The 27,920-nt window shown below is 33.9% G+C and overlaps 1 protein-coding gene across 2 annotated transcripts; it reads left to right on the top strand.

The window, feature by feature from the left end:
• On the top strand, positions 1 to 27,605 carry LOC126702237 (beta-galactosidase 6-like). Of its 2 annotated transcripts, none has more exons than XM_050400900.1 (18): positions 1 to 424; positions 2,813 to 2,908; positions 2,975 to 3,087; positions 11,843 to 11,909; positions 14,617 to 14,709; positions 14,797 to 14,940; positions 15,089 to 15,183; positions 15,705 to 15,810; positions 15,965 to 16,049; positions 16,131 to 16,249; positions 16,377 to 16,538; positions 17,033 to 17,214; positions 17,344 to 17,435; positions 17,930 to 18,039; positions 18,119 to 18,226; positions 18,427 to 18,534; positions 18,822 to 18,967; positions 27,250 to 27,605. In XM_050400900.1, exons 1-18 carry the CDS (start codon positions 251 to 253, stop codon positions 27,398 to 27,400), a joined length of 2,151 nt encoding a protein of 716 aa, XP_050256857.1. In that variant the 5' UTR covers positions 1 to 250; the 3' UTR covers positions 27,401 to 27,605. The 2 variants fall into 2 exon arrangements, with proteins under 2 accessions (XP_050256857.1, XP_050256856.1); XM_050400899.1 differs by lacking the exon at positions 27,250 to 27,605 and adding an exon at positions 19,950 to 20,452.
• The last annotated feature ends 315 nt before the right edge of the window (positions 27,606 to 27,920 follow it).

Here is a 27,920-nt window from a genome sequence, read left to right as displayed (position 1 = left end):
TACCATATTTTCCTAGGAAGCACCGAAGGTCTGAGAGAATAGCACATTTGACCCCAACACCATATCCCAATCACATGTATCTATCTGCTCAGTGCTCACCTACACTCAGTATAAATAATTTATTTCCTCACGTTTCCTTAACGTCGCAACTTCTTAAAAAACTATCCTAGCTAGAGAGAGAGAGAGAGAGAGAGGATAGTGAAACTGTGAAAGTGAAAGAGCTTAGAAACAAAACCTGGTTAGGCTTGAGATGGGTTGGTGGTGGTGGAGACTGTATTGGGGGCTTGTGGTGGTCATAATGATGGATTGTGGTGGCCATGCTGAAGGAGGAGAAGTCACATACGATGGAAGGTCTCTCATCATTGATGGGCAGAGAAAAATGCTCTTTTCGGGTTCAATTCACTATCCTCGTAGCACTCCTCAGGTAATAAAATAAATGACATTCTTCACAATTATTTTGCCTATTCTTCATATAGCATTTTCGTTTTGCTTGAGAGTCCCATTGACAGATATTTTTAGAACATTTGTTAACCCATTATTTTGTCGAAAAAATCAATTTTTTTTTTCTTCTAAAAATGTTTAAAAATATTTCCTAAATTTAGACATATATTTACTTTCCATTGTATATTTTGTAACTTTTTGTCTTTAGTCTGAGTTTCCGAGACCTTTATCAGGACGTAGCTGGCTAGCTAGAGCCTAGAAGTCCAAGTTCCAGCTGTTTGTTCAGAACCCATTAGCTAACCCAATTCTACAGCTATTTTTCCTAATAAATAAATGACATTCAACACAATTACACATGCATTCGAGTGCTCATGCTGCGTGCATGAGTAAAATGGTTGACAAAAACACTTTCTTGTCTTTTTAATAAGGAGTATCTAGATTTTGAATCTCCCTCCCTATAAAATATGACTAGGGTAGGTGATATATAATTTTTATTTATATTTAAATTTTAAATTATGGCATGAATATTATAAATCCTAATTATATTATATGTAATGTATACAAAAATATATCAATAAAATAACATTTTAATTATCTTAAAACCATTAAGATAATTGATATGTCAAAAGTCTTATAGGTTAACTAGTCGATATATTTTAGTATTTTTAAGCTTTACTGGGTAACACTTCTTGATATTATGAATTAAGTATCCTCTCACTTCTAACTATTAAATTTAAAAAATAAAAAAGAAAGAAGTGTGACCGTGTATTAAATGAAATCCTATTTAGATTCTATGTAATGCATACAATAATAATTGCTAAAAGAGGATAGTGTGGAGCTTAAGTTGTTTCTTACAGAAAAATGAGATCAAGCAATTTTCTTCTCTTTTTCGGTTAAATGATGAGGCCAGCATGAAGAATATCACATGATTTTTTTTTTTTTTTTTTTCTTTTAATATTTTCCTTTTAAGTTTCCTCGTGCTTGCCCCCAAAAAAAAAAAAAAAAAAAAACCTCTTCCTAACCTACTTGTTCCCTCTTTCCTAACCTTTTTTTTCTTTTCTTTTTTTTTCAAGCAAAGCTGCTTGGGAAGTGGGAACCATTTTCTCTGTAAAGCACAAAATATTTTAACCTTATAGCCCAGCTCAAGAATCACATCATTTAATTTGTTTCCTATTGGGTATTGCATCACGGGTAGCAGGAGTACTGTCAAACATTTCGATGATATTTCATTTTCCTTCCGCATGTTTGTCCTGTTTATTGAAGTACATCATGTACTCATGTCCGATAAAAACAACGGGGAATGTTAACCAGCACCGCTCGGTGCTGGTTAAGGGCAGAAAAGACAAAAAAAATTTGTCTGAAAAAGTCAAAAAAAATTCAAACAGTACCTATAAAACTGAAAACTTGACATAACCGAAAAAGAGACAAAACTTATGTCAGAAAAAAGTAAAAATTTTTGTGCTTAACGGGCACCGTAAAACTGAAAACTTGACATAAACCGAAAAAGTGACAAAACTTATGTCAGAAAAAAGTAAAAAATTTTGTGCTTAACGGGCACCGTGCGGTGCCCGTTAACACAACTCAAAAAGAAAAACCAGGAGTCATATGCAGAGGGGGAGTAGTGTAATCTTTTTTTCTTTTTTCTTTTATAAAAAAGGACCACTGTTGGGGAATGTGAACTCAAACAAGATTAAATTGTAAATTATTTTCCTAAAATTTTGGATTATTTTTATTTTGCTCCTTACAGTTTCAAACTTTTGATCTACTCCCATATTGTTTGATTTTGCTCCTGTTGTCACTTAATCATGTCTAGCTATCTGTCAAGTGCCAGAGTAAAACACACACACACATATATATATATATATATATATATATATATATATATATATCTCTCCAAATTTGAAGGTGCAAAATCAAAACAATTGCAAACATACAGTATATAGGTAAAATCAAAACAAATACAAACATGTATCATTGGCATTGATGGAGTTCAAAATAACATGATTTTGAATGAAAAACAATGCTCTTTTGACCTTATAGTTGACACTTAATGAATATCTCATCATGGTGTATAATGGAAAATTTTAATTCCAAAAAATACGTAACGTTAAGGATGTTAATTAAGGGTATGAAAAACAAACTTTACATAAATGTTAAGGGTGCAAATTGTAATTTAGTCCTAAAATAATAATAAAAACTTTGTCTAATAAATGAAGTCCATGAGGAAATATATATGTGACGTCAATGTTATCCTTACTAATTATGAATTTACAACATATACAAATGCTTTTTAACAAAAAAAAAAAAAAAAATTATGATGACAAACACATACGAGATTGTATCTAAGAAGGGAAATTGTAATTTGGATTAGATGTGGCCATCTTTGATAGCTAAAGCTAAGGAAGGAGGATTGGACGTCATTCAAACTTATGTGTTTTGGAACCTTCATGAGCCACAACCTGGTCAGGTTAGTCAAACCCCCTTCTCTCTCTCTCTCTCTCTCTCTCTCATGTGAGGATTTTGTGTTGCGCAGTATGATTTCAATGGAAGATATAATCTAGTGCAATTCATCAAGGAAATCCAAGCACAAGGGTTATATGCTTGCCTTAGGATTGGACCTTTCATTGAGAGTGAATGGAATTATGGGTACGTACCTAGATTAATTTTCATTTGTTTCTTTCAAGTTTCAATCCAAGAAAAATATCCTACCGGCATTGCAAAGATTGTTAGATTATATTATGAAAAATTATTATTTTTCTTTGCTAATTAGATTGTTATTATCATTAACGGTTGCTATTATTAGGACAAAATTTGGCTACAAACTAATTTGTAATAAATTGTTACAACTATAAAATTTAATATTAATGAACTATAAAATTAAAAAAAAAAAAAAAAACCAATCACATATATTCAATAAAAATCGCTATATAACAAAAATCACTGCATGTTCTATCTTATTAAAAATTAGAAGAAAAAAAATGATCATAAGTAGTATTAAATTTAGGTAATAATTTTAATATGTGACTAATTATAATTACTTTAAAAAAATCATTAATACTAAGAATTTAATATTAATGAACTATAAAATTAAAAAAAAAAAAAACTAATCACATATATTCAATAAAAATTGCTATACAACAAAAATCACCGCATGTTCTATCTTATTAAAAATTATAAGAAAAAAATGATCATAAGTAGTATTAAATTCAGGTAAGAATTTTAATATGTGATTAATTATAATTACTTTAAAAAAATCATTTGACTAATTATTTATATTTTTATGATAAAATTATGTTTAATTTTAAATGTATCTATATGAATGCATTAATTCATGTGTTACATGCTATTTTGTTTTAATAATTTGACTAATTATTTATATTTCTATAATATATATATATATATATATATATATATATATATATATATATATATATATATTAATAGGTAAAGCTTAGAGAAAGTTTAATTAGAATTTGAAATTAGAATCCAATTTTGTTCCATGTGTCTAAATTTATGTGGAGATCACACTATAATTATCCACTTAAGTTTGTGCCATGTGTCCATTTAAGTTTTTTAATTTTTGTGCCAAGTGAGTTAATGAGTGCAAAATACTAGGAATCTAATATTAATAAATTATAAATTCTATTAAAAAAAAAAACCAATCACATGCACTCAATAAAAATCACCACACAACAAAAATCACCGCATATTTTATCTTATTAAAAATAAGAAAAAAATAATAATCATAAGTAGTATTAAATTTAGGTAAGAATTTTAATATGTGACTAATTATGTTTACTTTAAAAATAATAATTTGACTAATTATTTTTATTTTTATGATAAAAATTGTGTTTAATTTTAAATGTATCTATATGTATGCATTAATACATGTGTTACATTTTTTTTTAATAATTTGACTAATTATTTATATTTTTACAATAAAAATTATGTTTAATTTTAAATGCATCCATGCATTTGCATGAGTTACATTATAGTTAAGTGTAAAAATTGGATTTCAATTAGAGTTTAACTTTGCGCCATGTGTCCTATCTAATCTAAGTTTTTTAATTTTTGTACCAAATTAATTAATTTAGTATAAAAAACAAGGAGTCCAATATAAATAAACCATAAAAAATGTAATCATATATTTAACACTATATATAAAATTAGAGGAATAGAGAGTTTGAATGATTTTATATTGGTGAGCCTTTTTTTTTTTTTTTTTTTTTTTTTTTTTATAAGTAAAAACAATTCAAATTTATAAGTCATTTATGTAATATACCATAACTATGTATGGTCCATTATTAACTGGGTAATATATATATATATATATATATATATATATATATAACCAAAGTTTAGAGAAATTTCAATTAGAATCAAAATTGGATTTTTCCTTTGTTGGCTTTCCATAAAAATTAAATTGTTTAGATTTTTCTCTAATGAGCATATTTTTTTATACTATTTCTATTCAGATATTTTGTATACAAAGATATTGAATGTAAAAAACTATAATTGAGCTGAACATTCTCATGCACTTATTCTCGTTCAATTTAGGAGATACTATTTGACTAATTTATTATTTAATTTTGTGTTGTATTTAGTAGAATTCCACATACAATAATGGTGAATTGATGTTGCATATGTACTATCCAATATTGATTTTCAAAATTATATACGTAATAGCAATAGTAATGTAATGAGAAACTTGGTGGAACTAAAATCATGAAAATTGCAAAGAAAAACTATTTTAGTACATCCAAAAGTCCTAGTTGAACTATGTCCTATATGTTTAATAACCCAAACTAATATCAATAGCACCACTATAATTTATCATTCATGTGCGTAAGCACGGGTTACATACTAGTTATACTTAAAGAGTAAATTTATATTCTTATAGTTTAACTTTAATTTTTTGAAAAGTCGTAGTTTATCGTAAGAGATTAAATTCAATAAGAATGTAGTGTACAATGTCACATTTACACTCTCCAATGTCATTACACCACATCAGATATTAACAAATAAAAGATTAGGCCCAACCACATAGAACTTAGAGGAGGCAAAATTAACTCAAACCATTTACCCACCCAAACCCACCCACTTAAATAAGACTCAAACCCACCCAACTATTAATTGGTTTAAATGGGTATTAATCCAATTAAACCCAATTAACATTAATGTTAATTGGGTTTTAACTAGGTACCTAATTAGACCCAATTATGACCCAAGTATCATTTCTATAAATCACCCAACTCCAACTCTAAAATACCTCAAAACCACTAAAAAGACCAAAATACCCCTTAAACCTAAAAAATGACATAAATACCCCCCTAAACCTAAAAAATGACAGAATTACGAAACCTAAAAGATGACCAAAATACCCCCAAAATCTAAAAAATGACCAAAATACCCCCAAAATCTAAAAATGACTGAAATACCCCTGAAACCTAAAAAATGAGTGAAATATCCTAAAACTTAGAAAATGACTGACATACTTTTGAAACCTAAAATTATGACCGAAATACTCCTGAAACCTACAAAATGACCTAAAATTACCAAAAATAACCTGAAACCTCTAAATTGATCAAAATAGCTCTAAACCTCTAAACTGGCAAAAATACCCCTTGAAATATCTAAAATGACCCAAATACCACTAAACCTATAAGATGAACAAAATACACCCAAAGCCTTTAAAGTTAAAAAAAAAATATAGGTTTGGGGTCTTTTGGATGTTTCAAGGGTATTTTTGTCAAATTAAAGGTTCTAAGAGTATTTCGGTCATTTTGTAGGTTTCGAGGGAATGTTGGTAATTTTTTAGGTTTTAGGGGTATTTTGTTAATTTTTATATTTTTGGGCTATTCCGGTAATTTTCTAGGTTTCGAAGGTATTTCAATCATTTTTTAGGTTTCGGGGATATTTTGTTCATTTTCTAGATTTCAGGGTATTTTGGTCATTTTTTAAATTTTGGAGGTATTTCGGTCATTTTTAGGCTTAGGGTGTATTTTTATCATCTCATAGGTTTATGGGGCATTTTTGTTATTTTTTAGGTTTCAAGGGTATTTTGGTCATTTTCTAGGTTTTAGGGGGTATTTCGGTCATTTTTTAGGTTTATGTGGTATATTGGTTAATTTTTAGGTTTCAAAGGTATTTCCATCATTTTTTAGGTTTCGGGAGCATTTTGGCCATTATTTAGGTTTCAGAGATCAATTTTTAGATTTAGGGAGTATTTTGATCAATTTTTAGGTTTCGGAGGTATTTTGGTAATTTTATAGGTTTTGGGGGTATTTTGGTCTTTTTTTAAGTTTAAGGGGTATCTTGGTCGTTTTTTTAAGTTTTGGGGGTATTTCAGTCATTTTTCAGGTTTTGGGAATATTTTGGTCAATTTTTAGGTTTTGGGTATATTTCGGTCATTTTTTAGGTTTCAGTGGTATTTTGGTATTTTTAGTGGTTTTTTTAAGCATATTTGGTCTTTTTTAAGTTTAAGGGGTACTTTGGTAATTTTAAAGGACTTTAGGAATACTTTGGTCATTTTCAAGTTTTAGGGGCATTTAGGTAATTTTGATTATTAGGTAATTGGGTGGGTTGGGTTTGGGTTAAAAGTAATTAGTTAAATGGATAATAAATGGGTAAATAAGTTTTATGTACCCAACCCAATTATCTATACTCCAAACTCACCAATTTGACACCCCTACATAGAACCAATGAACCATTCTCCCTTTTAACACTATTACATAGAAAATTAAAAGGACTTGGTTTAGGTCCAGTGCATCAGTGTATTGAACCTGGTCAAATGATGACACATGTCTAAAAGTAAACACATGTCATCATCTCAACAAGTCTTTTTTTTTTTTTTTTTGGTAAAACTGGAATTGCATTAAAAAAGAACTACATAGCAAAGGAAGGGGCAGGACACAGCTTGTTTACATGCACACCGATGGCATCAACCTCCAAAATACTAATTAAGTCCACAGGCGGACTATGAAAAACAATAAAATCACCCTCAATAGAGGTACCTACTTTAGCTAGGAAATCTGCACATCTATTAGCCTCTCTATAAACATGTCTACAACGAGTTTGGGGAATCCGGCTAATCATGTATTTGCAATCCTCCATAATAGAAGAGACAATAGATTTTGAGTAGTCTTGTGAATTCAAGGCATCCACAATGGTTTTCGAATCTAGATCAATAAGCATAGCTTGGGCTTGGTATTGTAAGCAAAGTTGAAGTCCATCATGAAGAGCCCATAATTCTGCCTGGAAGCTAGAAGTTTTCCCAATCGTCCTTGCAAAATCCGTGACCCACTCACCATTGGTATCTCTAATCAAACCTCCTCCTCCAGCTACCCCAAAGTTTCCTGCAACCGAACCATCTGTGTTCAAAGTTAACCAACCATACCCCGGTTTTTCCCATTTGACACTCTTCAGAACCAGCCTTTTCTCTAAAGAAATGTTGGCACAGAAATGATACTCTACGGCACGGTCAACAATTTCCTTTGCCAAATTTGGATTCTAGTTTTTGTTATTGAAAAGGAGCTGATTCCTACCTTTCCAAAGAAGCCAAATTCCAAAAAGAAAAACAAGGTTCCAAGGAATCTGACCTGTTGTATATTGCTGACCGGAGGTAGCATTAACATTCAACCAGTCATGCAGATTCTGGGTAAAGAAAGGAGGATCTGATGACCGCCTCGCTAGCTGATCCCAAACACTCTTGCTCAAAGGACAATCACACAAAGCATGTAAAATAGACTCCGCCTCACTGTGACAACAGAAACAATTAGGATCAACTTGCATTCCTCTAGCTAAAAGGCATTGATTGACCCCTATGCTGTGATGCATACACTTCCACACAAAAGCTTGAATTCTTGGCAAGATTTTCAACTTCCAAATCCAGCAGCCTTTAAAGGGAATAACCCTCATGGGTTCAGAGGCTAACCCATAAGCGCTTTTAAGATCAAAGGCACCTTTGGGAGACCACTTCCAAACCAATCTATCTTCCAACCTACTAGAGAGGGGAATGGGAGTGGCTTTAAGCTCACAAATGATCTCCTCCGGGAGTTCCATTTGAAGAACAGGCCAATTCCAACTACCTGTGTAATCTGCCACATCTTTGATTTTCAGCTTGGTTGATTCCAAAGTCAGAGGCCCTTGAATGATGTTTCTCAAGGGACCAAGGTTAGACCAATTATCATACCAAAAAGCCATCTTGCTTTCGAAACCTGGCAGCCATTTGGTTCCTTTCCTAAAGGTTTCCTCCCCTTTCACCAACCCTTTCCAAATTCTAGAGCTAGGAAGCTTATCCACATTTCTTGAATTTAGCTTCTGGTGATTACAGTACTTCAACCTTAACACCTTCGCCCAAGGGGCCTTGTCCTCTGTGTGGAATCTCCAATTTAGCTTGGCTAGGAGAGCTGTATTCCTACCTTTAGCTGTTTGCAAACCCAAACCCCCTTCTTCTTTGGGTCTAGTTATCTTATTCCAGCCCACCCAATGCATTTTCCTCTTGTTTTCAACTGAACCCCACAGGAAATTCCTGTTCACCCTGTCAATACCATCCAAAATCTTGTTAGGCAGCAAGTTACTTTGCATGACATATGCCGGAATAGCTGAAGAAGAAGCTTGAATCAACACTTTCCTCCCTGCCATAGATAAAAGACCAGCTTTCCAACCCGCAAGCTTGTTCTTGACTCTATCCAACACGAACCCAAAATCCCGATTGTTACCTCCACGATGTTTAATGGGAAAGCCTAAATACTTCCCCAAGCACTCTCTCTGAAGGAAACCAAGAATGTCACTAAAAGCTTCCTTATCATCTTGATCTACATTCGGGGAGAAATAGACCTTGGATTTAGCTTCACTCACTGTTTGCCCAGAGAGATTGCAAAAAGTATCAAGAACCTCCCTTATAGCAACACAATTCTCTGCATTGGCTTTAGCAAAGAGAACTAAATCATCGGCGAAGAAGAGATGGGAAAAAGCTGGGCCACTCCTTGAAGCTTTAACCGGACACCAAACTTTAGCCTCACACTTTTCTTGGATGAGCTGACCCAACAACTCCATACATAATATAAAAATGTACGGGGATAGAGGATCCCCTTGCCTTATGCCTCTCGAAGGTCGGAAAGGTTCAAGGCTCCCCCCATTAAACAAAAGAGAAGTCGACACTGATGATATGCAGCTCATGATGAGCTCAGAGAGGTTTTCAGGGAAATTAAACCTACTCAACATACCCTTAATGAAGCTCCATTCAAGTTTGTCGTACGCCTTCTCTAAATCAATCTTTAGGGCCATATAACCACAATTACCCCTAGCTTTTCCCATGGTGTGAATAATCTCCTGAACAATGATCGCATTATCCACCCCCCTTCGCCCTGGAACAAACGCTGCCTGACAAGGAGAGATGAGCTGGTCTAGGAAAGGTCTAATTCTGCCCACTATGATCTTGGAAATTATCTTGTACACAAAATTACAAAGACTTATGGGCCGATAGTTACCAATAGTCTCTGGTCCCTGAATTTTCGGAATGAGAACAATGCTGGTTCTGTTAAGATAGTTTGGAATTTTTTTCTCCCTGAATACCGAAGCTACCTCTTCTCTGACCGATCCCCCCACAGTGAGCCAAAACCTCTGGAAGAAACCCGCATGAAGGCCATCAGGTCCAGGAGCTTTAAAAGCTTTTAGAGACCAGAGGGCACTACGAATTTCCTCATCTATAACCATATGACTTATACTATCCCTCTCTTCATTAGACAGCTTGGTTTGCCAGTGATGGTTGTGACTTATTTCCCAGGTTGCTGCCTCCTGGGAAGTAGTATAAAGCTTCAAAAACCCTTCTCTGATATGGTTGGCCACTTCCCTTTTTTCAGACAGCCATTCCCCCACCTCATTCTTAATTCCAGAAATATAGTTTATTTTCCTACGAGCAAGCGTAGAGACATGATAAAAGGAAGTGTTTCTATCCCCTAAAATCATCCAGTTAATTCTGGATTTAAGGGCCCACAGATCCCTTTCTTGCTCTAGGATAACCTCCAGCTCCTTCAACAGATGATTTTCCAGCAAGACTAAAGAGGATGACGGCTGGTTGGCCATAGCCTTTTGCACCCCATTCAACCGAGCCATGATTCTCTTTTTTTTATGAAAGATATTGATAAAGTGATTCTTATTCCACATGTTGGCTTGATTTGCAAAAATATCAATAGCTTCCCTAAGGTTTCTAGGATGTCTCCACGCCTGGTTTACAACAGATGGAAAGGAAGGGTCGGACAGCCAAAATGATTGGAATTTGAAAGGCCTATTCATTTGCATGGGTCTACAGGGATTGGTTTCCATCAACACGGGACAATGATCCGAGTGACACCTTGTTAAATGAGTCACTTTTGCATCCGGATACAACAGACACCAGCTGGGGTTCATGAAGAACCTATCTATCCTTTCTTGAATAAGGCTACTAATCTCCCTTCTATTAGTCCACGTGAACTTCGGACCATTGAAACCCAAACTGGATCTAAGTTTATTGGACACCGGATCTAAGTTTGACCTAAAATTAACAACCCAAACATCTTCTCCCTTTTAACACTATTACACAGAAAATTAAAAGCCCAAACTTCTTCTAATACACGCCGTTGAGCCAAGAAGCTACCACCGGAGATGTCGTGCCAAGAAGCATCCACAACGCCACCAGTGACTGTAAAAGACTCAAAAGGCCTTTACATCAACCTTGAAGATATTTCACAAGAACCTAAAAACATTCTGTGAAGGAAACTACTAGATAATATTGTAACCATGGCTAAACACGTTTTTTTTTTTTTTTTTTTAATTCCATCAATTTTATAGAAATAATTTTACTTTAACAAGGCCCAGAAATTTGTACCCATTAAATTTAAAGGTATCAACAGTGTAGAAAAAATGAACTCAAAGTAAGAGAACATCTATATTAGCTCATAGCGTTGACAGTAGTGGGGCTGGAGTCATCGCGTCTTCTTTGGCAGAATCTCATTTTAATCAGTATTACTTTTATTTCCTCATAATGTTGAGGGTGTGATCGTGTGTGCTAGTACTTAACCTTTTATTTGCAAAAGTCTAACATGGCACACTGTTATTAGAGGGTGTAAAACTTACATTTTACTCCACATTCTTATTAAATTTAATCTCTTTTTTTTTCTTCTTCTTCTTCTTATGTGATTTGAACAAGTGGCATTGAGTTTGAACCCTCCCTCCATTTTGTCTTATAAGAAATATTTACATGAAATTTACTAAAAATATGTACCGGTACCAATCCCTTTTGTTTTTTAAATTCTAAATTACCTTTGTTTACCCAATAAGTTTCTAAGATACTCTCAATTTAATTTCTAAAATATTTGTTATTGTTATTGTTATCATCGTCTTGAAATGGATTATATTGTAGGGGGTTTCCGTTTTGGTTGCATGATGTCCCTGGTATTGTTTATAGATCAGACAATGAGCCATTCAAGGTACTGAGCATACCTCTCTCTGTCTTTGAATTTTTTTTTTTTTTTTTTTTTTTAAATCTAATGTTTAACATGATAATTTTGAAATCATAAGAAGTCCCACTTTCTATAGTTTTGTAATCGTTTAATTTTACAAAAACTTTTGCGGATGCAACTGTAGGAAATTTTTTTTTGAAAGTTTTACTTTAGATCCCTTATGTCAATTATGCGAATTAATTAACAATTAAAACTCAATATAGTTATTATAGTTTGAATGAAACAACCACGGCCACAATATAAACCAAATCTGAAACATAGATTTTTTTTTTTTTTTTGGATACGATGAACAGACGGATTTGGTAATGAAGAAAAAGGTTAATGGAGAACCAACAATAGAGGAAAAAAAACACTACAATGCAGCTAGGGTGGCTACCTTTACCCTAAAAAGGAAATCCACTGTATTAAGAGAGTTTTACAATCAAAGTCATAACCATGATCTTAGAGTACTATACTTGGAAGATAAGCTTATTGTTATGACCCTACACCAGTTCCAGACATTCTAAACTCCTCTATATGAATCTCTTATCATGAACCTAGTTTGTGATCATAATCAGACCCTTAACGGTCTCTAAGGAGCGCTTTTGAAACTTTGATCTCTAGGGCAGCAACACTGGGATTATAGAGTAAGCGACTTCAACTCTTGTTCACCAAAATAGTAACTTTCATGTGAATTTGGAATTTTGAACTCATAGGGTTTATCCATTCTAGGTTTAGGATTTATTTGTTATAGTGCACATCAGTAGCCCCTCTAAAACATCTTTTTTAAGTCGTGCTTAAAACAGGTCTTTTTATATCTTTGTATGTAGGCACAAAAACCTAGGCAATACAAAATTTAATAAAACATGCTAGATTCTCTTTTCTGATTCTCTCTATCTATGAAGTTTCAATTAAAACTCAATCAAAATTCTTCTTTCAATAGATCGAGCAATAGTCGAATTGTTGTCAGAATCACATGTTTGATCGATGCTCTCAATCTAATGGCATTCAAAAGTCTGAATAACTACCTTCTTTTGAGTTTCATCTTTAACCTTTTAAACTTGAACTTTGATACACATTACAAACTTGATCTAGATTACCATTTTATGGAATTTTCCAACCTAACTCAACCAAAAAAAAAAAATCAATCTCTTGATTATATATATATTACAAGCACTTGTGGACAATTTCCCCCACTTTAATACTCTGCCTGTGTCCATCCCTAGATTTGACATTGTGACACCATTTGAACTAATAGATTGATAAGATGTTACTCTTCACTTACAAATGGAAAGGTTGTATGGCACTCCATAATTAGGCCTGTGCGGAGTTAAATAACGTGCTAGGAAGATGGGCCCGAGAATCTTGGGCCAAGGAAGTGAACCCTCTGAGAGCCCAAGAAGGGCCACCAATCTTGTGCTTCCCTCTCCTCATAACTACGGCCCAAGCTGCATCACACTCCTACCGTCCTGGTCAGAGTCTAGGAACAGAACAAAAAAGGGTTAGGAACAAGCAATGTAAGAAGCCACGGGTCACTACAACATTTAAGGTCCGTTTGGTTGGAGAGATGCAAAAGTAGAAGAATAGAAAATTGTGGGATGATGGAAAAGTGGGTAGAGAGAATAGATTTAGATTTCCCTCATTTGTGTTTGGTTGGAGAGGTGGAAAAGTGGAGGGAAAGAAACATTTTTTGTTTGGTTGAGAGGATAAATAAGAGATTGAAAAATGAAGTTGGTATTAATTTACCATTATGTCTTTGCTAAATATATAAACAAAAAGTAACACATTTTTTAATTAAAAAATTTTGTATGGACACTTCAAATTTTTTTTATTTATTTATAAAATAAGCAAATTCCCGAAGGATTAAAAAAAAAAAAAAAAGAAGAAAAAGAAAAGAGAGATAAAAAAAAAAGACAAAAATGTGAGATTAGCACCCAAAAAAAAAAAAAAGACAACCAAAACCAAGTACTGTGCATACGAAATGGAAGAACTTTATCCCAAAAAAAAAAAAAAAAATGAAACAAAAAAGCAAAAAGAAGAAAAAGACAGAAAGTTGGCTGATGGCACTTTTTTTCATTCATCAATAATACACGTTTTCAAATGATGGTACTTTTTTTCATTCATCAATAATACACGTTTTCAAACCATCGCACATATTTGGTGCGATGGTCACTTCACAAGTATAAATGTTTGTAGAGTGTGGGGGGTAAGGATCGGGGTTTAAGTCTTCAGGAGAGAGTTTCACACATATATACACTTAAATTATGTTAGAGTAGAATTCTATCTTGTATCAAAAAATAATACACGTTTTCACGCCTGTTTTCTCTTCATTTCAAAGAGGCAAGTGGGCTTGGGTGGAAAATGCCTAGGCCCCACCCAAAAGATTTTCTCTCCTTCCCTTCTTACCAAACAACACTCATTCCTATTTTTTCTTATATAAATTAGAGCGCCACTAATATTAAGAAAATGACATGTGTCTTTGCATTGCACATGACTTGTTAAACCACAATTAAATAATACAATCATTTTAAGTGAGTCGTGTGTATAAGTGCATTGTACACAGCATGGATACAATTAAGTTTGTAGTCAAATCTTGTCCTTTCTCATATTGGTACTTAAAAAATTAAAATTTTTTTTTTTTTTTTTTTTTTTTTTTTTTTTTTTTGTTTTAATTGTTGGTGACTCCATTTTGTAGTTTTACATGCAAAATTTTACCACAAAAATAGTGAACTTGATGAAGTCAGAGGGTTTATATGCCTCACAAGGAGGTCCCATCATACTGTCACAGGTTCTGTACCTTCTCTTACTATTTAATATTGAATCAATTCTTTACTTCATATAATCTCACTTGAAATATGCTAATGCTGGTATATAGATTGAGAATGAATATCAAAACATTGAACGAGCATTCCTTGAAAAAGGGCCTTCTTATGTTCGTTGGGCAGCTAAAATGGCAGTTGATCTCCAAACAGGAGTACCATGGGTCATGTGCAAGCAAACTGATGCTCCGGATCCAGTGGTTAGTTTTGCTACTCAACTAAGACTACTACTTGTACTTAGAAACAAAACTGCTAATTACAAACTGTTCTCTTTGCTATATTGTAAGATTCAACTGATTGCATAATGGACCATGTTTTGCTTGTTCATTTAACAAATTAAACATGCAGATTAATACATGCAACGGAATGAGATGTGGAGAAACTTTTGGAGGACCCAACTCACCAAATAAGCCATCATTGTGGACAGAGAATTGGACTTCTTAGTATGATCAAATTTCTGCGTTGTTCCCTTTTCTAAGGGCAGGGGTTTAAGTAAATATTACATTCCATTCAATTATCTAGAGGAGTGAAAAGGAGCATTAATTCAGTTAGTGGAAACATTCTTGGGTTCAAATTTCACTTATAAGAATCAACAAAAATCATGTTTGATACAAAAATAAAGTATGTGAAGGTTTTAGCAATTGTATTAGTAAGTCTTTATAGAATAGTATCTCATAAGAAACTAATTTCTAGCTTCAAAAGTTTGGTAGGGAGATAATGAAAGTTAAAATAATTGCTTAGGAGTGATGATATCAATCTGAACCAGCCTTAGAGGAGGGTACTGGAGCATCCTAAAGGCTGTAAGATGAATCCAAGTCAATGATTTCGCAAAACCTTTTTATCGTAATAGAAAACTTGTACTAGATTAATTGCATTAGTCATTAACAATGTTTCAATGAATGCAAACAAAATGACTATTAATCATTCTAAGAGTAAACTAACTGTACTTAATTTTCTCTTGAAGTTATCAAGTATACGGAGGGAAGACATACATAAGGTCTGTTGAAGACATTGCATTTCAAGTAGCACTTTTTATTGCAAGAAATGGAAGCTATGTAAATTATTACATGGTATGGTATTTTAGTTATAATTCTCATCAACTACTGCCATCATATTTCTCTCTGAATATATTTTCTTTTAAATTTTAGTGTTGGAAATTACATAAGCCTTTTAGTTATCTTAAACTAATCATGTCAATGTCTAAAATTACATTCCCTATCTTAGTACCATGGTGGAACAAATTTTGGGAGAACAAGCTCTGCATATATCATAACAGCTTATTATGATCAAGCTCCTCTTGATGAATATGGTGAGTAGCATAAGTTCCTATGCTTCTAAAATTAGATGAATAAAGTAGTAATTAATAATCCACAACTTTTAATAATTTTAGGACTATTAAGGCAGCCTAAGTGGGGACATCTTAAGGAGTTGCATGCTGCAATTAAATTATGCTCTACAACTTTGCTGCAAGGAGCACGAACCAACTTTTCTTTAGGTCAACAACAAGAGGTAATGTGTCAAAAGTCTTATGTTTAAACTTTTCTTTAGGTCAACAATAAGAGGTAATGTGTCAAAAGTCTTATGTTTTCTCATATATCACTGAGTAACACTTACTTCTTTCTTTCTTTAAACTTAGGCCATTGTTTTCCAAGAAGAAAATGGAGGCTGTGCGGCATTTCTTACTAACTATGCTAAACAGAATGTTACTGTACAATTTCAAAATATACCACTTGAATTGCTTCCGAAGTCGATCAGTATTCTATCAGAATGTAAAAATATAACTTTCAATTCAGCAAAGGTAATGTATAACTTACAATGTAACAATGTTTTTTTTTTTTTTTTTTTTTTTTTTTTTTTTTTTTTTGTAGTTTTATAGATGTTTGTAATCCTACATTCTAACAGTTAGAACAAAAAATACTAAATTGTCTACTTATTAGGTAGAGCAATAACTATAGTTTTGAGCTCATAACATTTTATTGATTAATTACAAATTGTACAAGCTTAATTTTATATATATATATATATATATATCAAATTTCTAGCAAATATTGTTTGAGTTTTGAAAATATCATTTATATTCTAATATGCCTTGATTCCCTTGTTTTGAAAAGACCCATATTTGTCAAATTTATTGTAGGAAATTTGATTTTTAGAATTTAATTGATATCTTGAGAGTTTACAATCATTCGGCTTATATAAAGTCTTCCCCCCCCCCCCCCCCCCCCCCACCCCAACTTTTTTTTTTCTTTTGATGACAGGCTAAAAGTTCTACTTTCTCTTATCTCTAAATAGGTTAATACGGTGTATAATGAAAGAATCATAAAATCAACACAGACTTTTGATTCAATTAGTAGCTGGGAAGAATTCAAAGATGTCATCATGAATTTCGAAGATGCATCATTAAAATCAAATGAATTACTTGAGCACATAAATACAACCAAAGACAAATCTGATTATCTTTGGTATACTCTTAGGTAAATTCGTTTCTCATTGAATTTTACTAGCATATATGAACAATATGTGTGCCTTCTCTTCATTGCATCAACTTAATGATATTTGTAAGAATTGATGGAGTTTTTTTTTTTTTTTTGATTGAAACACAGGTTTGAACACACTTTGTCTTGCACTAAACCAGTACTTCATGCTCAATCTTTTGCGCATGTTGCGCATGCTTTTTTGAATGACATATATATAGGTAAGTTACTTATTCAATTCAAACATCTTGGAAAATATAAAATTTCTTCTTTCTTTCTTTCTTTCTTTCTTTTTTTTTTTTTTTTTTTTGGGTGTAAATCACAAACGTTTCTGTAAATAATGAAGGATATAGCCAAATTCTATATATATATATATATATATATATATATATATTATGACTAACCCAATCTAACCTAACTCACGTGAGTCGGGTTGAGTTGGTTTCTACACATGTAATGAGTTAGGAATTTCTCAACCCAACATGCTCAGGTTGAGTTGGAAAAAACCCTTGAATCCAACCTAACTCAACCCATGCACACCTCTACTTTGGATAATAAGAAGTCTCCAAATATAAGGTTTTAAGATTGTTGGATTATATCATATTTGTTTATGCTAGGTTAAAATAAAAGAATTGAAGCCTTTGATTTAACATTCAAGAATTTTTGAGTTTCAACTAGTAACCCTCACCTATTATGCTTGGTCGTATTCATGCAGGTGCTGCAAATGGAAGTTCTAATGTGAAGTACTTCATGATGGACATTCCAATTGAGTTAAATGATGGGATGAATAATATTTCTTTACTCAGCGTTATGGTTGGGTTACCGGTAATAATTTTATATAATTACTTTCTTTCTTTTAAATTTTTCATTCAGAAACTGAAATTTCTTTGGTGCTTGTGTAAAGGATTCAGGATCTTTCCTTGAAAGAAGAGTGACTGGCTTAACAACGGTGGCAATTCAATGCAACGGAAATGAGTTTTATAATTTTACAAACTTTGAATGGGGATATAAGGTTTGCTCTTTTATCTTGATTAATCTATATACCACTATTAATTTTAAAGAAAAAATAATAATTTTATATATATTTTTACCATATTTAATTGTAAAAAAATATTTATATTGAACATGACTGCAATATTATTGCTAAAAAATAATGTACTAAGAATAACTAATAGATACCATTAATTAAATTATAATCTTTAATCATTACAGGTTGGACTGCTAGGAGAAGAGTTGCGAATATATAGAGAAGAAAACTTGGGAGATGTAGAGTGGGGTAAAAATGGAATCTCCACCAATCAAACTCTTACTTGGTACAAGGTATGTAACTGTACACTTCATGCATATGTAATGACAAAATTCTCATGTAAGATATTAAAAAAATAATGTTGAAGTATCAAATAATGGATTTACAAATAAAGGAAAAAACAAATCAAGGAAAATTAGGGTAACATTAATTAAGACTTAAATTCATTCAAATATAAAATTTATGGATAAAGTATTGAATGAACTTAATAATCAGTTTATTTGTTTGTATTTTTTACTCTATAGTCTCAAATATGCTACATAGTTTATTAGTGTAATATTGTGAATTGATAATTTTGCAGATAATTTTCGATGCACCTTTGGGAAATGACCCTGTAGCCTTTAACCTTAGTTCGATGGGGAAAGGTGAAGCTTGGGTTAATGGACAAAGCATTGGTCGCTATTGGATTTCTTTTCATGACTACCAAGGCAACCCATCACAAATAATGTATGTAGCCTATAGCTATCCACAGTAATTTTTATTTATTTATCTGAGAATATTTAATTAACACCAAATGGAGAAAGGAAATAAAAATAATAATAATAATGTACATTCACGCACAAGAAAGTGAATTCCCCCCCCCCCCCCCAAAAAAAGTAGAATTTCAGGACTTCAAAACTATAGTATAGCAAATTTCGAAGTTGAAGTTAGGTTACATAACCATGATCTTATGGTCACAGACAATTTAGAAAGAGGAAAAATACAAGAATTTTTTTCATATATAGAATTATGTACGTAAATTGTAGTCTCTAAGATAGATATAGGTGATATTTTGATTATGCTTCCTTCAAGATCACTGTCGTCATCCAATTATATAGTCCATTTCAATTGCAATTAGGGATATGCATTGGTTGAGTTGAGTTGGGTTGGAGGAGTTTTTCCAACCTAACTCGAGCACGTCGAGTTGATAAATTCCCAACCAATTACCTGTGTAAAAACCAACTAAACCCAACCCACATGGGTCATGATGTCGTGGAAGTCTAAAGAAAGCACACATGATGCTCTCTTGATGGAACAAAAACTAAACTATTAGCTTCTGATAGTAAACCTCAAATCCATGAGGGGTTTCCTTAAATCCACAAGGAGATAAATTGGAATCCACCAGAGAAAGAATTTGACAAAAGTTTGTATTTATTGATGATAGTTTAATTTGCCTCTGAAGGCTACAAAACATATAAATACTGAGAAAAAAATTTGAAATCCTAATTCGCACTAATTATGCAATTAGGTAACAAAATACTGAAATTTACCAAAAAAGGCAAAATTAAGTTAAATGCAGAATCATAAACTATTGACCTTAAGGACCATCCCAAAACAAGTGGGGCCTTATTCTGACTTTTGAGCAAAAAGTTATTAAGGAAACAAAAATTACTATAAACAATAAAATTGCAGTTTTCGGGGCCTAAATGAAGGAATTTGCCATTTTCAGAGACTACCTCGTGGCAAAGCAACGACTATTACTCAAAAGGCCGTTTCATTTCAGCCTACCAAATTTCATTCGATTCCAACTTCAAGGCCCTTGCGAGTTGATTTCAGGCATGCGTGAGAGTCCAGGAAGGCCATGGCGGTCTGTTCTATACTAGTCTCCCCTACTTGAAAAGAACTCAACCTCAAGTTCCCACTATCTAGCACATCAGGAGGATAGTACTCATATAAGTCAGCAACATTGAAGATGGAAGAGATATTCATGTTTGGTGGAAGAGATATTCATGATTGGTGGAAGAGCAACCACATAAGTATCGTTGTTGATCTTCTTTGTAATCTGGAATGGCCCATATTTCTTGTCCTTCAACTTCTTGTAGGTACCAATGGGAAACCTCTCCTTTCTAAGGTAGACTAGCACTAAATCCCCAACATTGAAAATCTTTTCACGTCTCTTCTTATTAGCTACTTCCTTGTACTTGGCATTAGTAGCTTCCAGTTTCTGTCTCACTTCCTCTTGCATTGCCTGAATACGATTAGTCATATTCTCTACAACTTGACTCATTCCTGGAAGCTTAAGTAAGGATACCAAGTCCAAAGCATGTTTAAGGGGCACGTAGTAGACAATGGCAAATGGAAATTTACTAGTGCTTCTGCTGACTGAGCTATTGTAAGCAAACACTGCCTGAGACAATGCAACATCCCACTGCTTGGGCTTCTCTCTTGAGATACACCAAATTAAATTCCCCAAAGTGCGATTAACCACTTCTATCTGACCATCAGTCTAAGGATGACTGGTGTTTCTGTAATTCAAGGAAGTGTCCAAACACTTCCACAAGGTCTGCCAAAAATGACTAATGAACTTGGTATCTCAGTCAGAGGTGATGGACTTTGGCACTCCATGCAAGCGCACAACTTCTTTAAAGAACAGATTGGACACTTGAGTGCATTTGAATTCTTCTTGCATGCTATAAAATGAGACATTTTCGAGTACCTATCAAACACAACAAAAACAAAATCCATACCTCGCTGGGTTCGAGGAAGACCCAGTATAAAATCCATAAATAGATCCTACTATGGTGCTTGTGGAACTAGTACTGGCATGTATAAACCAGTATTTTGAGATTGCCCCTTGGCAGTTTGGCAAATTGGAAACTTCCTCACATAATTGCCAACATCCCTCTTCAGTTGTGGCCAATAATACCTCTCCTCCTCAAGGGCTATCATCTTGTCTCTACCCATATGTCCACCCAAACCTCCACCATGCAGCTCCCTAATAATTTGTTCCCTTAATGAACTCTTAAGGATGCATAATTGATTACCCCAAAGAGGAAACCATCCTAGATGTACATACTATTAACAACAGTATGAGTTTGTTTACACTTACCCCAAATATCACCAAAATCCTCATCATTCTCATATAGCTCTTTGAGGCAATCAAACCCTACAACTTCAGTATGTAGTATGGTCAACAAAGATGCTCGCCTACTGAGTGCATCTGCCACCTTATTAGTGACACCAAACTTGTGCTTCAATGTGAAATGGAAGCGCTGTATATAAGCTACCCACCTAGCATGCATTCGATTAATGCTAGCTTGACTGTTAATGTGCTTCAATGCCTAATAATCTATATATGACACAAACTCCCTCTGAATCAAGTAATGCTCCCAATGCTTAAGAGTTCGTACCATAGTAAAGAACTCTAGCTTATAGGCCGACCAATTACTCTGAGCTTCACAAACTTTCGCATTGAAGAATGCTACTGGCTTATTGTCTTGGGAAAGAACAACACCTATCCCAACCATAGATGCATCACACTCCACTTGAAACACCTTCTCAAAGTTGGGCAATGCCAAAACTGGAGCGGTGCTCAACTTCTCCTTTATTAAGGCAAAACTCAGTTCTGCCTTCTTTCCCCATGAGAACCTCCCTTTCATCAGACACTCAGTAATGGGGGCTACGATGCTACTGAAATCTTGAACAAACCTTCGATAGAAAGTTGTCAAGCCATGGTAGCTTCGCATAGCACTCACTGTCTTTAGGGTTAGCCAGTCTCTGATTGCACGGACCTTGTCCTCAACAACATGAATCCCATCCACACTAACCACATACCCTAAGAACAGCAACTTATCAGCCAAGAAGCTGCACTTCTTCAAGTTGATATACAACTCATTGGCTTGCATTACTGTCAGTACTTCTCACACATGATTATATTGAACTGCTTCTGTCTTATTATAAAACAAGATATCGTTAAAATAAACTACCACAAGCTTCCTAATAAATGGTTTCAATACCTGATTCATAAGCCTTATGAAAGTGCTAGGAGTATTGGACAGTCCGAAAGGTATCACCATCCACTCATACAACCTCTCATTTGTCTTGAAAGCTGTCTTCCACTCATCTCCAAGTCAGATCCGAATCTGATGATACCTACTCTTGAGATCCAGCTTGGTGTAACACTTGGACCCACTCAACATATCAAACATGTCATCTAATTAGGGAATAGGAAATCGATACCTGATCGTGATCTTGTTGATGGCTCGACTATCCACACACATATGCCAGTTCCTATCCTTCTTCAATGTTAATAATACTGGTACTACACATGGACTCATACTCTCCATGATCTGTCCCTTGTTTAGAAGCCCATCCACCTGCCCCTATAGAATCTAGCCCTCCTAAGGATTCATCTTGTAATGTGGCATATTTGGTAGACTAGCTCTAAGAGCTAAATCAATGCAATATTGGATGTCGCACATTGGTAGTAAACTTGTAGGCAACTCCTTCGGGAACAGCTCTTCAAACTCCTTGATTAATGGTTGAATTGCCTTAAGTATCTCTCCAACCTTCTTTGGCTCTCCATCCATCACCACTACTGCATAAACCTACTTCAACCCCTTACACTCCTTGTTAAACTCATCCTCATTGTTAACTATAAGAAGTGATGATTTTCCCTCCATTTTAAAAGCTTTGGGTACACTGCCTTCCTTAATTGGACCAAGGACAATTTTTTTGCCATTCTTAAAGAACGTATACACATTATCCTTACACCTATGAGTAGCATCTACATCATACTGCCAAGGTCTACCCAATATTAAATGACATGCATCCATTTCAACAACATTACGAACTACTTCATCTACATAAAATTTACCCATAGAAAAAGTAACACGATATAGTTGAGTAATAAGAGTTTCCGTACCTTTCTTGATCCAACCTATTTTGTACGGAGAAGGGTGTTTCTCTATCTTCAACCCCAGTTTGGAAACCAAACTCTTTGACGCGATATTCTCTACACTGCCATTGTCAATGATCAAATCACAGACCCTCTTACTAATGGTGCAATGTGCTAGAAAGATCTCATTCCACTAATCATTGTAATCCACTCTTGGTGCGAGCAACAACCTCTAAATCACTAAAGACCTCCCTAATGGTCGCCTTCCTTATCTCCTTGAATCTCATTAGGATCATAGGTATATGGATCAACATCATTATACACCTCGTCACCCTCTTGTAAACCTTCTACCCCGCCCTCTTCTGCCACCACCAGATTCACTGTGGCTCGCTTAGGGCAAGTACTAGATTGATGTCCTAGTTTTTTGCACCTGTAGCACTTATTCCCAGTTGGACTAGCATAGGGGTTGGCGTTTGCTATTGGCTAGGCTATGAAACCTACTAATGCCACTGTGGATTAGCTAACACTACTATTCTTGCTAACCACGGGTTGTGATTGTGGTGTATGATAGGCCAAGAATGTATTGACCCTTTGTGATGAATTAACCAATTAATTAGCCAAGTTAATTAATTAATTCAATTAGCATGTAATAAGCGTCGTAGCATAAACAAATCACCAACTAAGTTAAAATGCAGTGGAAAATAAATTGACACGGTGATTTGTTTATGAATGGGGAAAACCTACGCGGCAAAAATCTCACCGGGTGATTTTAAGGTCACCACTCTTGAGAATCCACTATTATCACAACAAGCGATTACAAGTAAAAGAATCCCAGTACCTTATACCAACCTATAATTGAACCCTTACCCCAATACCTAATTGGACTTGTTCTGTAGTGACAATCTCCCCTTTTCAATGCATGACTCCCAATACATGACTAACCAGTTCAATGCGTGGATCCCAGTACGCAACTTACTCACCAACTTGAGAAGGATGTTAGCTGCAAAGTTCTTTAATTTATCAACACGATGAAGATCACGAAGCTCCTTGGTTTCAAAACCCTACGGTGTACAAACACAGTAGCTTCTTGAATAAAAAGATGAACTAGGGTAAATATCTTCAGTTCACAATATGCTTGTGAAAAACTTTTGCATTGAGTTGCATCATTTGTAATGGCCCTTAAAAAAATCCTTATATATGTTTAGGGTTGTGAGAAAAGAAAGCCCAAACATCTACTAACAGATTGGAGTGAAATCAACTCTGAAAAATTGATTTTCATAAACCTTGATAAATACCTTATCTGTCGAGCAGCTGTCGAGCATCGGGTTAAAATAGCTTTTTAAACCTCGATAAATACTAGTTGTCGAACTTTAAAATCTAGCACTTCTTCACTTGATTCTTGGACAGATTTGCATGGTTTTAACACTTGAACTTGAAACCTTATTCCTTGAAGCATTAAACACATCCTAGATCTATCCAATTACAAGTAAAGTGCGTTTTGTCAAAGGATTAGCCAATTCTATATTGACATATGTTCCTAACAATGATTCACATATGTCCTAACAGTGTAAACACGGGTTGTTTTCCTTTGTTGGCAGCGAAACTAGATGACCCCGAACTACAGTTGGAAAACTTTGAACCTACCCTGAGATGCTGATATTCTATTTTCTTGGAAAAGGTTTTAGCCTCATTTAAAGTATATAGGGTTAGTAAGAATACCTGATCTCGAATGGAAACTCACAACCCATGTACAAATCTGGATATCTGTTGATCTTCAATTTCCTCTAAATCATTGCAATTTGCCAACTTGTCAAACTCCTCCATGTACTTATTAACTATCCGAGTACCCTGCCTGCAATCTTGGTACTGTCTGAACAACTCCTACTGGTAATCTGGTGGTAAGAATCAATCTGCCATTAATCTCTTCATCCTTCTTCATGATCGTATCGGAAAATTTCTCTCATGGGTACAGTTTAACTGAACATGATCTCACCTGGCAGATGCTCCTCACTTTAATTTGTATGCCACCAAACACACCTGTTTGTCATCTAAAGTACCCATATAGTCAAAAAAACCTCTCCACCTCACTGACCCAATCTAGATACTATTCAATGGAGAGACATTACCATTAAAGGATGGTAATTCTACTTTCATTTGATAGTCCCTCTACTCCTGATAATCTCAACCATTATCTCTCGCAGGATCATGATGATTCCTAAGGACTCCTTCTGCATACTCTTCGTCCTCATTGTTCTCTTCATTGTAGTCTTGTTGCCTGTTTCGATTTGGACCGTGATGGGGAGGGTCACGTATTTGATTATCATGTCACTCTTCGTCATCACGATTAGGGTTTCGATTAAGCAAGGTAGCAAGCGCGTCTTGAATTCGGTCCAAATTCTGTTGGGTTGAATCACGAAACTATTGATTTTCATCAAGAAAATCAAGGAACTCAGCCCTAGTAAGGATTGGGTTGTTAACGTCATCATCACCGTCATTGTTGTGGTGGTCATCGTCTCGCCAGTTAGCCATCAGACTAGGGTATGTCAAAGCTCTGATACCAACTAATGTCGCGGAAGCTTGAAGAAAGCACAGATGATGCTCTCTTAATGGAACAGATACTAAACTATTAGCTTTTGGTAGTAAACCTCAAATCTATGAGAGGTTTCCTTGAATCCACAAGGAGATAAATTGGAATCCACCGGAGAAAGAATTTGACAAAAGTCTGTGTTTATTGATAATAATCTAATTTGCCTTTGACAGCTACAAAACATATAAATATTGGGAAAAAAAAAATGTCTGAAACCCTAATTCGCACTAATTACGTGATTAGGTTACAAAATACCGAAATTTACAAAAAATGGAAAAATTGAGTTAAATGCAGAATCATAAACTACTGACCTTAAGGGTTGTTCTAAAACAGGCAAGACCTTATTCTGACTTTTGAGTAAAAAATTATTAAGGAAACAAAAATTACTATAAACGGCAAAATTGCAGTTTTCGGAGCTTAAATGAAGGAATTTGTCATTTTCAAAGGGTACCTCGTGGCAAAGTGACGACTTTTGCTCAGAAGACCGTTTTGCTTCAGCCTGCCAAATTTCATGCGATTCTCACTCAAGGCCTATGATTTCTACTAGTGCCTTTTTGCCTTGCGCGTTGATTTCAGGCGCGTGTGAGAGTTCAGGAAGGCCATGGCAATCTGTTCTACATTAGATTAGGTTAGGTAAAGTTATAAGTGGGTTGTGCCTACACGTTTCAATAAATGTAAGTAATTGAATTTTCATTAATTATTTAATCAAAATTTTCAATAAATTATTACAATTCACATAATAGACTAAATAATGTAGTAAGTTTGCTAATTCATATAAAATACTTCTCAAAATATCAAAATAAATCTAACTAAAATATTAAAATAAATGTATTAAAATAAACTTGTATATGTGATGGGTTGGGTTGGGTTAAATAGGTTGAAAAACTATGAACCAAACCTAACCCACCAACCCACTAAAATCAACCTGAGGCATTGAGTTGGGTAGGGTTGGCTTAGGTTGGTTTGCTCAGGTCAGTGAGTTAGATGCACACCCCCAATTTTAACCAAGGCAACGAATATATATTACAAGTTCTTCACGACTTCCCATTTAATTATATTTCTAAAAGATGTGAATTTTAGAGTGATGTAAGGAATAATAAAAATTTTAGTGTGTATATCATATTCAAACTAATGCATCATCAATCATAATGAGTAATTTAAATTAACATTCATTTGTTATCTTTTTGCAATGACGCTAATCATATTTATTACTACATTAGTTTTTAAGTGTTTTTTAGTTAAATTTATAATAACTTTAGCATTATTCATGAATCTTAATTTTATTGTTTTTTAAACGAGGTCACATACGATTGAACTTTTTTTTTTTTTTTTTTTTGAGAAATACGATTGAACTTCTTGTTATGATGACATACACAATTTCAATATGTTATAAATTTATAAATCAAGTTTAGCAGAGATCATTCTCTTTCAGCTAGTACATATAGGACTAGATTATAAGGTGGACGGACAACTATACATGCAAAAATTAGACCAATATAAATCTACATATGTAATATCCTATTTATGCCTTTTATGTTTTTCTAGGTATCATGTGCCCCGATCGTTCCTGAAAACTTCTGGAAATCTTTTGGTTTTGCTTGAAGAAGCTGGTGGCAACCCTCTTCAAATTTCCTTGAACACCGTGACAATCATCAACACACAAGAACATACATCTTACAATCACTTCCCTCAATGATTTCATAGAGGAAAGATAGATATAGATATTATCAGGGATTAAACGAATTACAAGTCCCTTTTTACAAAGTGATAATATCATAGGCTAACAAATCTTTGTCCTAATAATCTGGAATTAGCATTTTGAGTAGAATTCATGATGTAAATCCTTTCAAATACTTTCATTTAAACAATAAGAAAAGGTCGAACAGTTATTGCGTTCAGAATTTTGTTACTTATATATCTTATAAAGTGTAACATGTCACTCAAGCAAAAGTTTTTAAATTTTCACAATTTTCATTTTTTATTTGAAAGCCAAGTAGATACAAATATCAGCATTTAGAAAGAAAAAATAATGTGGGTAGTTAGCTCAATTGGTAAAATCTCTGATGGTTGAATAAGAGATCTAGGGTTCAATCCCCACCTACACCAAAAACTGATTGGTGTCTTGGTTAGATAATGATTGATTTTAATATACTGGTGCATGTTTATAAATTCATTATTATGATTTTTTTTTCCCATAATTTCATAATCATCGATCG

Source organism: Quercus robur, chromosome 10 (genome assembly GCF_932294415.1).
Source record: "Quercus robur chromosome 10, dhQueRobu3.1, whole genome shotgun sequence".
Taxonomy (NCBI): domain Eukaryota; kingdom Viridiplantae; phylum Streptophyta; class Magnoliopsida; order Fagales; family Fagaceae; genus Quercus; species Quercus robur.
The sequence above is the reverse complement of the archived record's forward strand: the minus strand, read 5'-3'. Positions and strand labels throughout refer to the sequence as shown.

What these genes read in the sequence shown, in the direction of transcription:
- LOC126702237 (XM_050400899.1), top strand. Translation starts at nt 251, where the DNA reads ATGGGTTGGTGGTGGTGGAGACTGTATTGGGGGCTTGTGGTGGTCATA. An exon ending in ATCCTCGTAGCACTCCTCAG is followed by an intron (nt 425 to 2,812) that starts GTAATAAAATAA and finishes AATTTGGATTAG; the next exon opens with ATGTGGCCATCTTTGATAGC. An exon ending in TATCTTTGGTATACTCTTAG is followed by an intron (nt 17,215 to 17,343) that starts GTAAATTCGTTT and finishes ATTGAAACACAG; the next exon opens with GTTTGAACACACTTTGTCTT.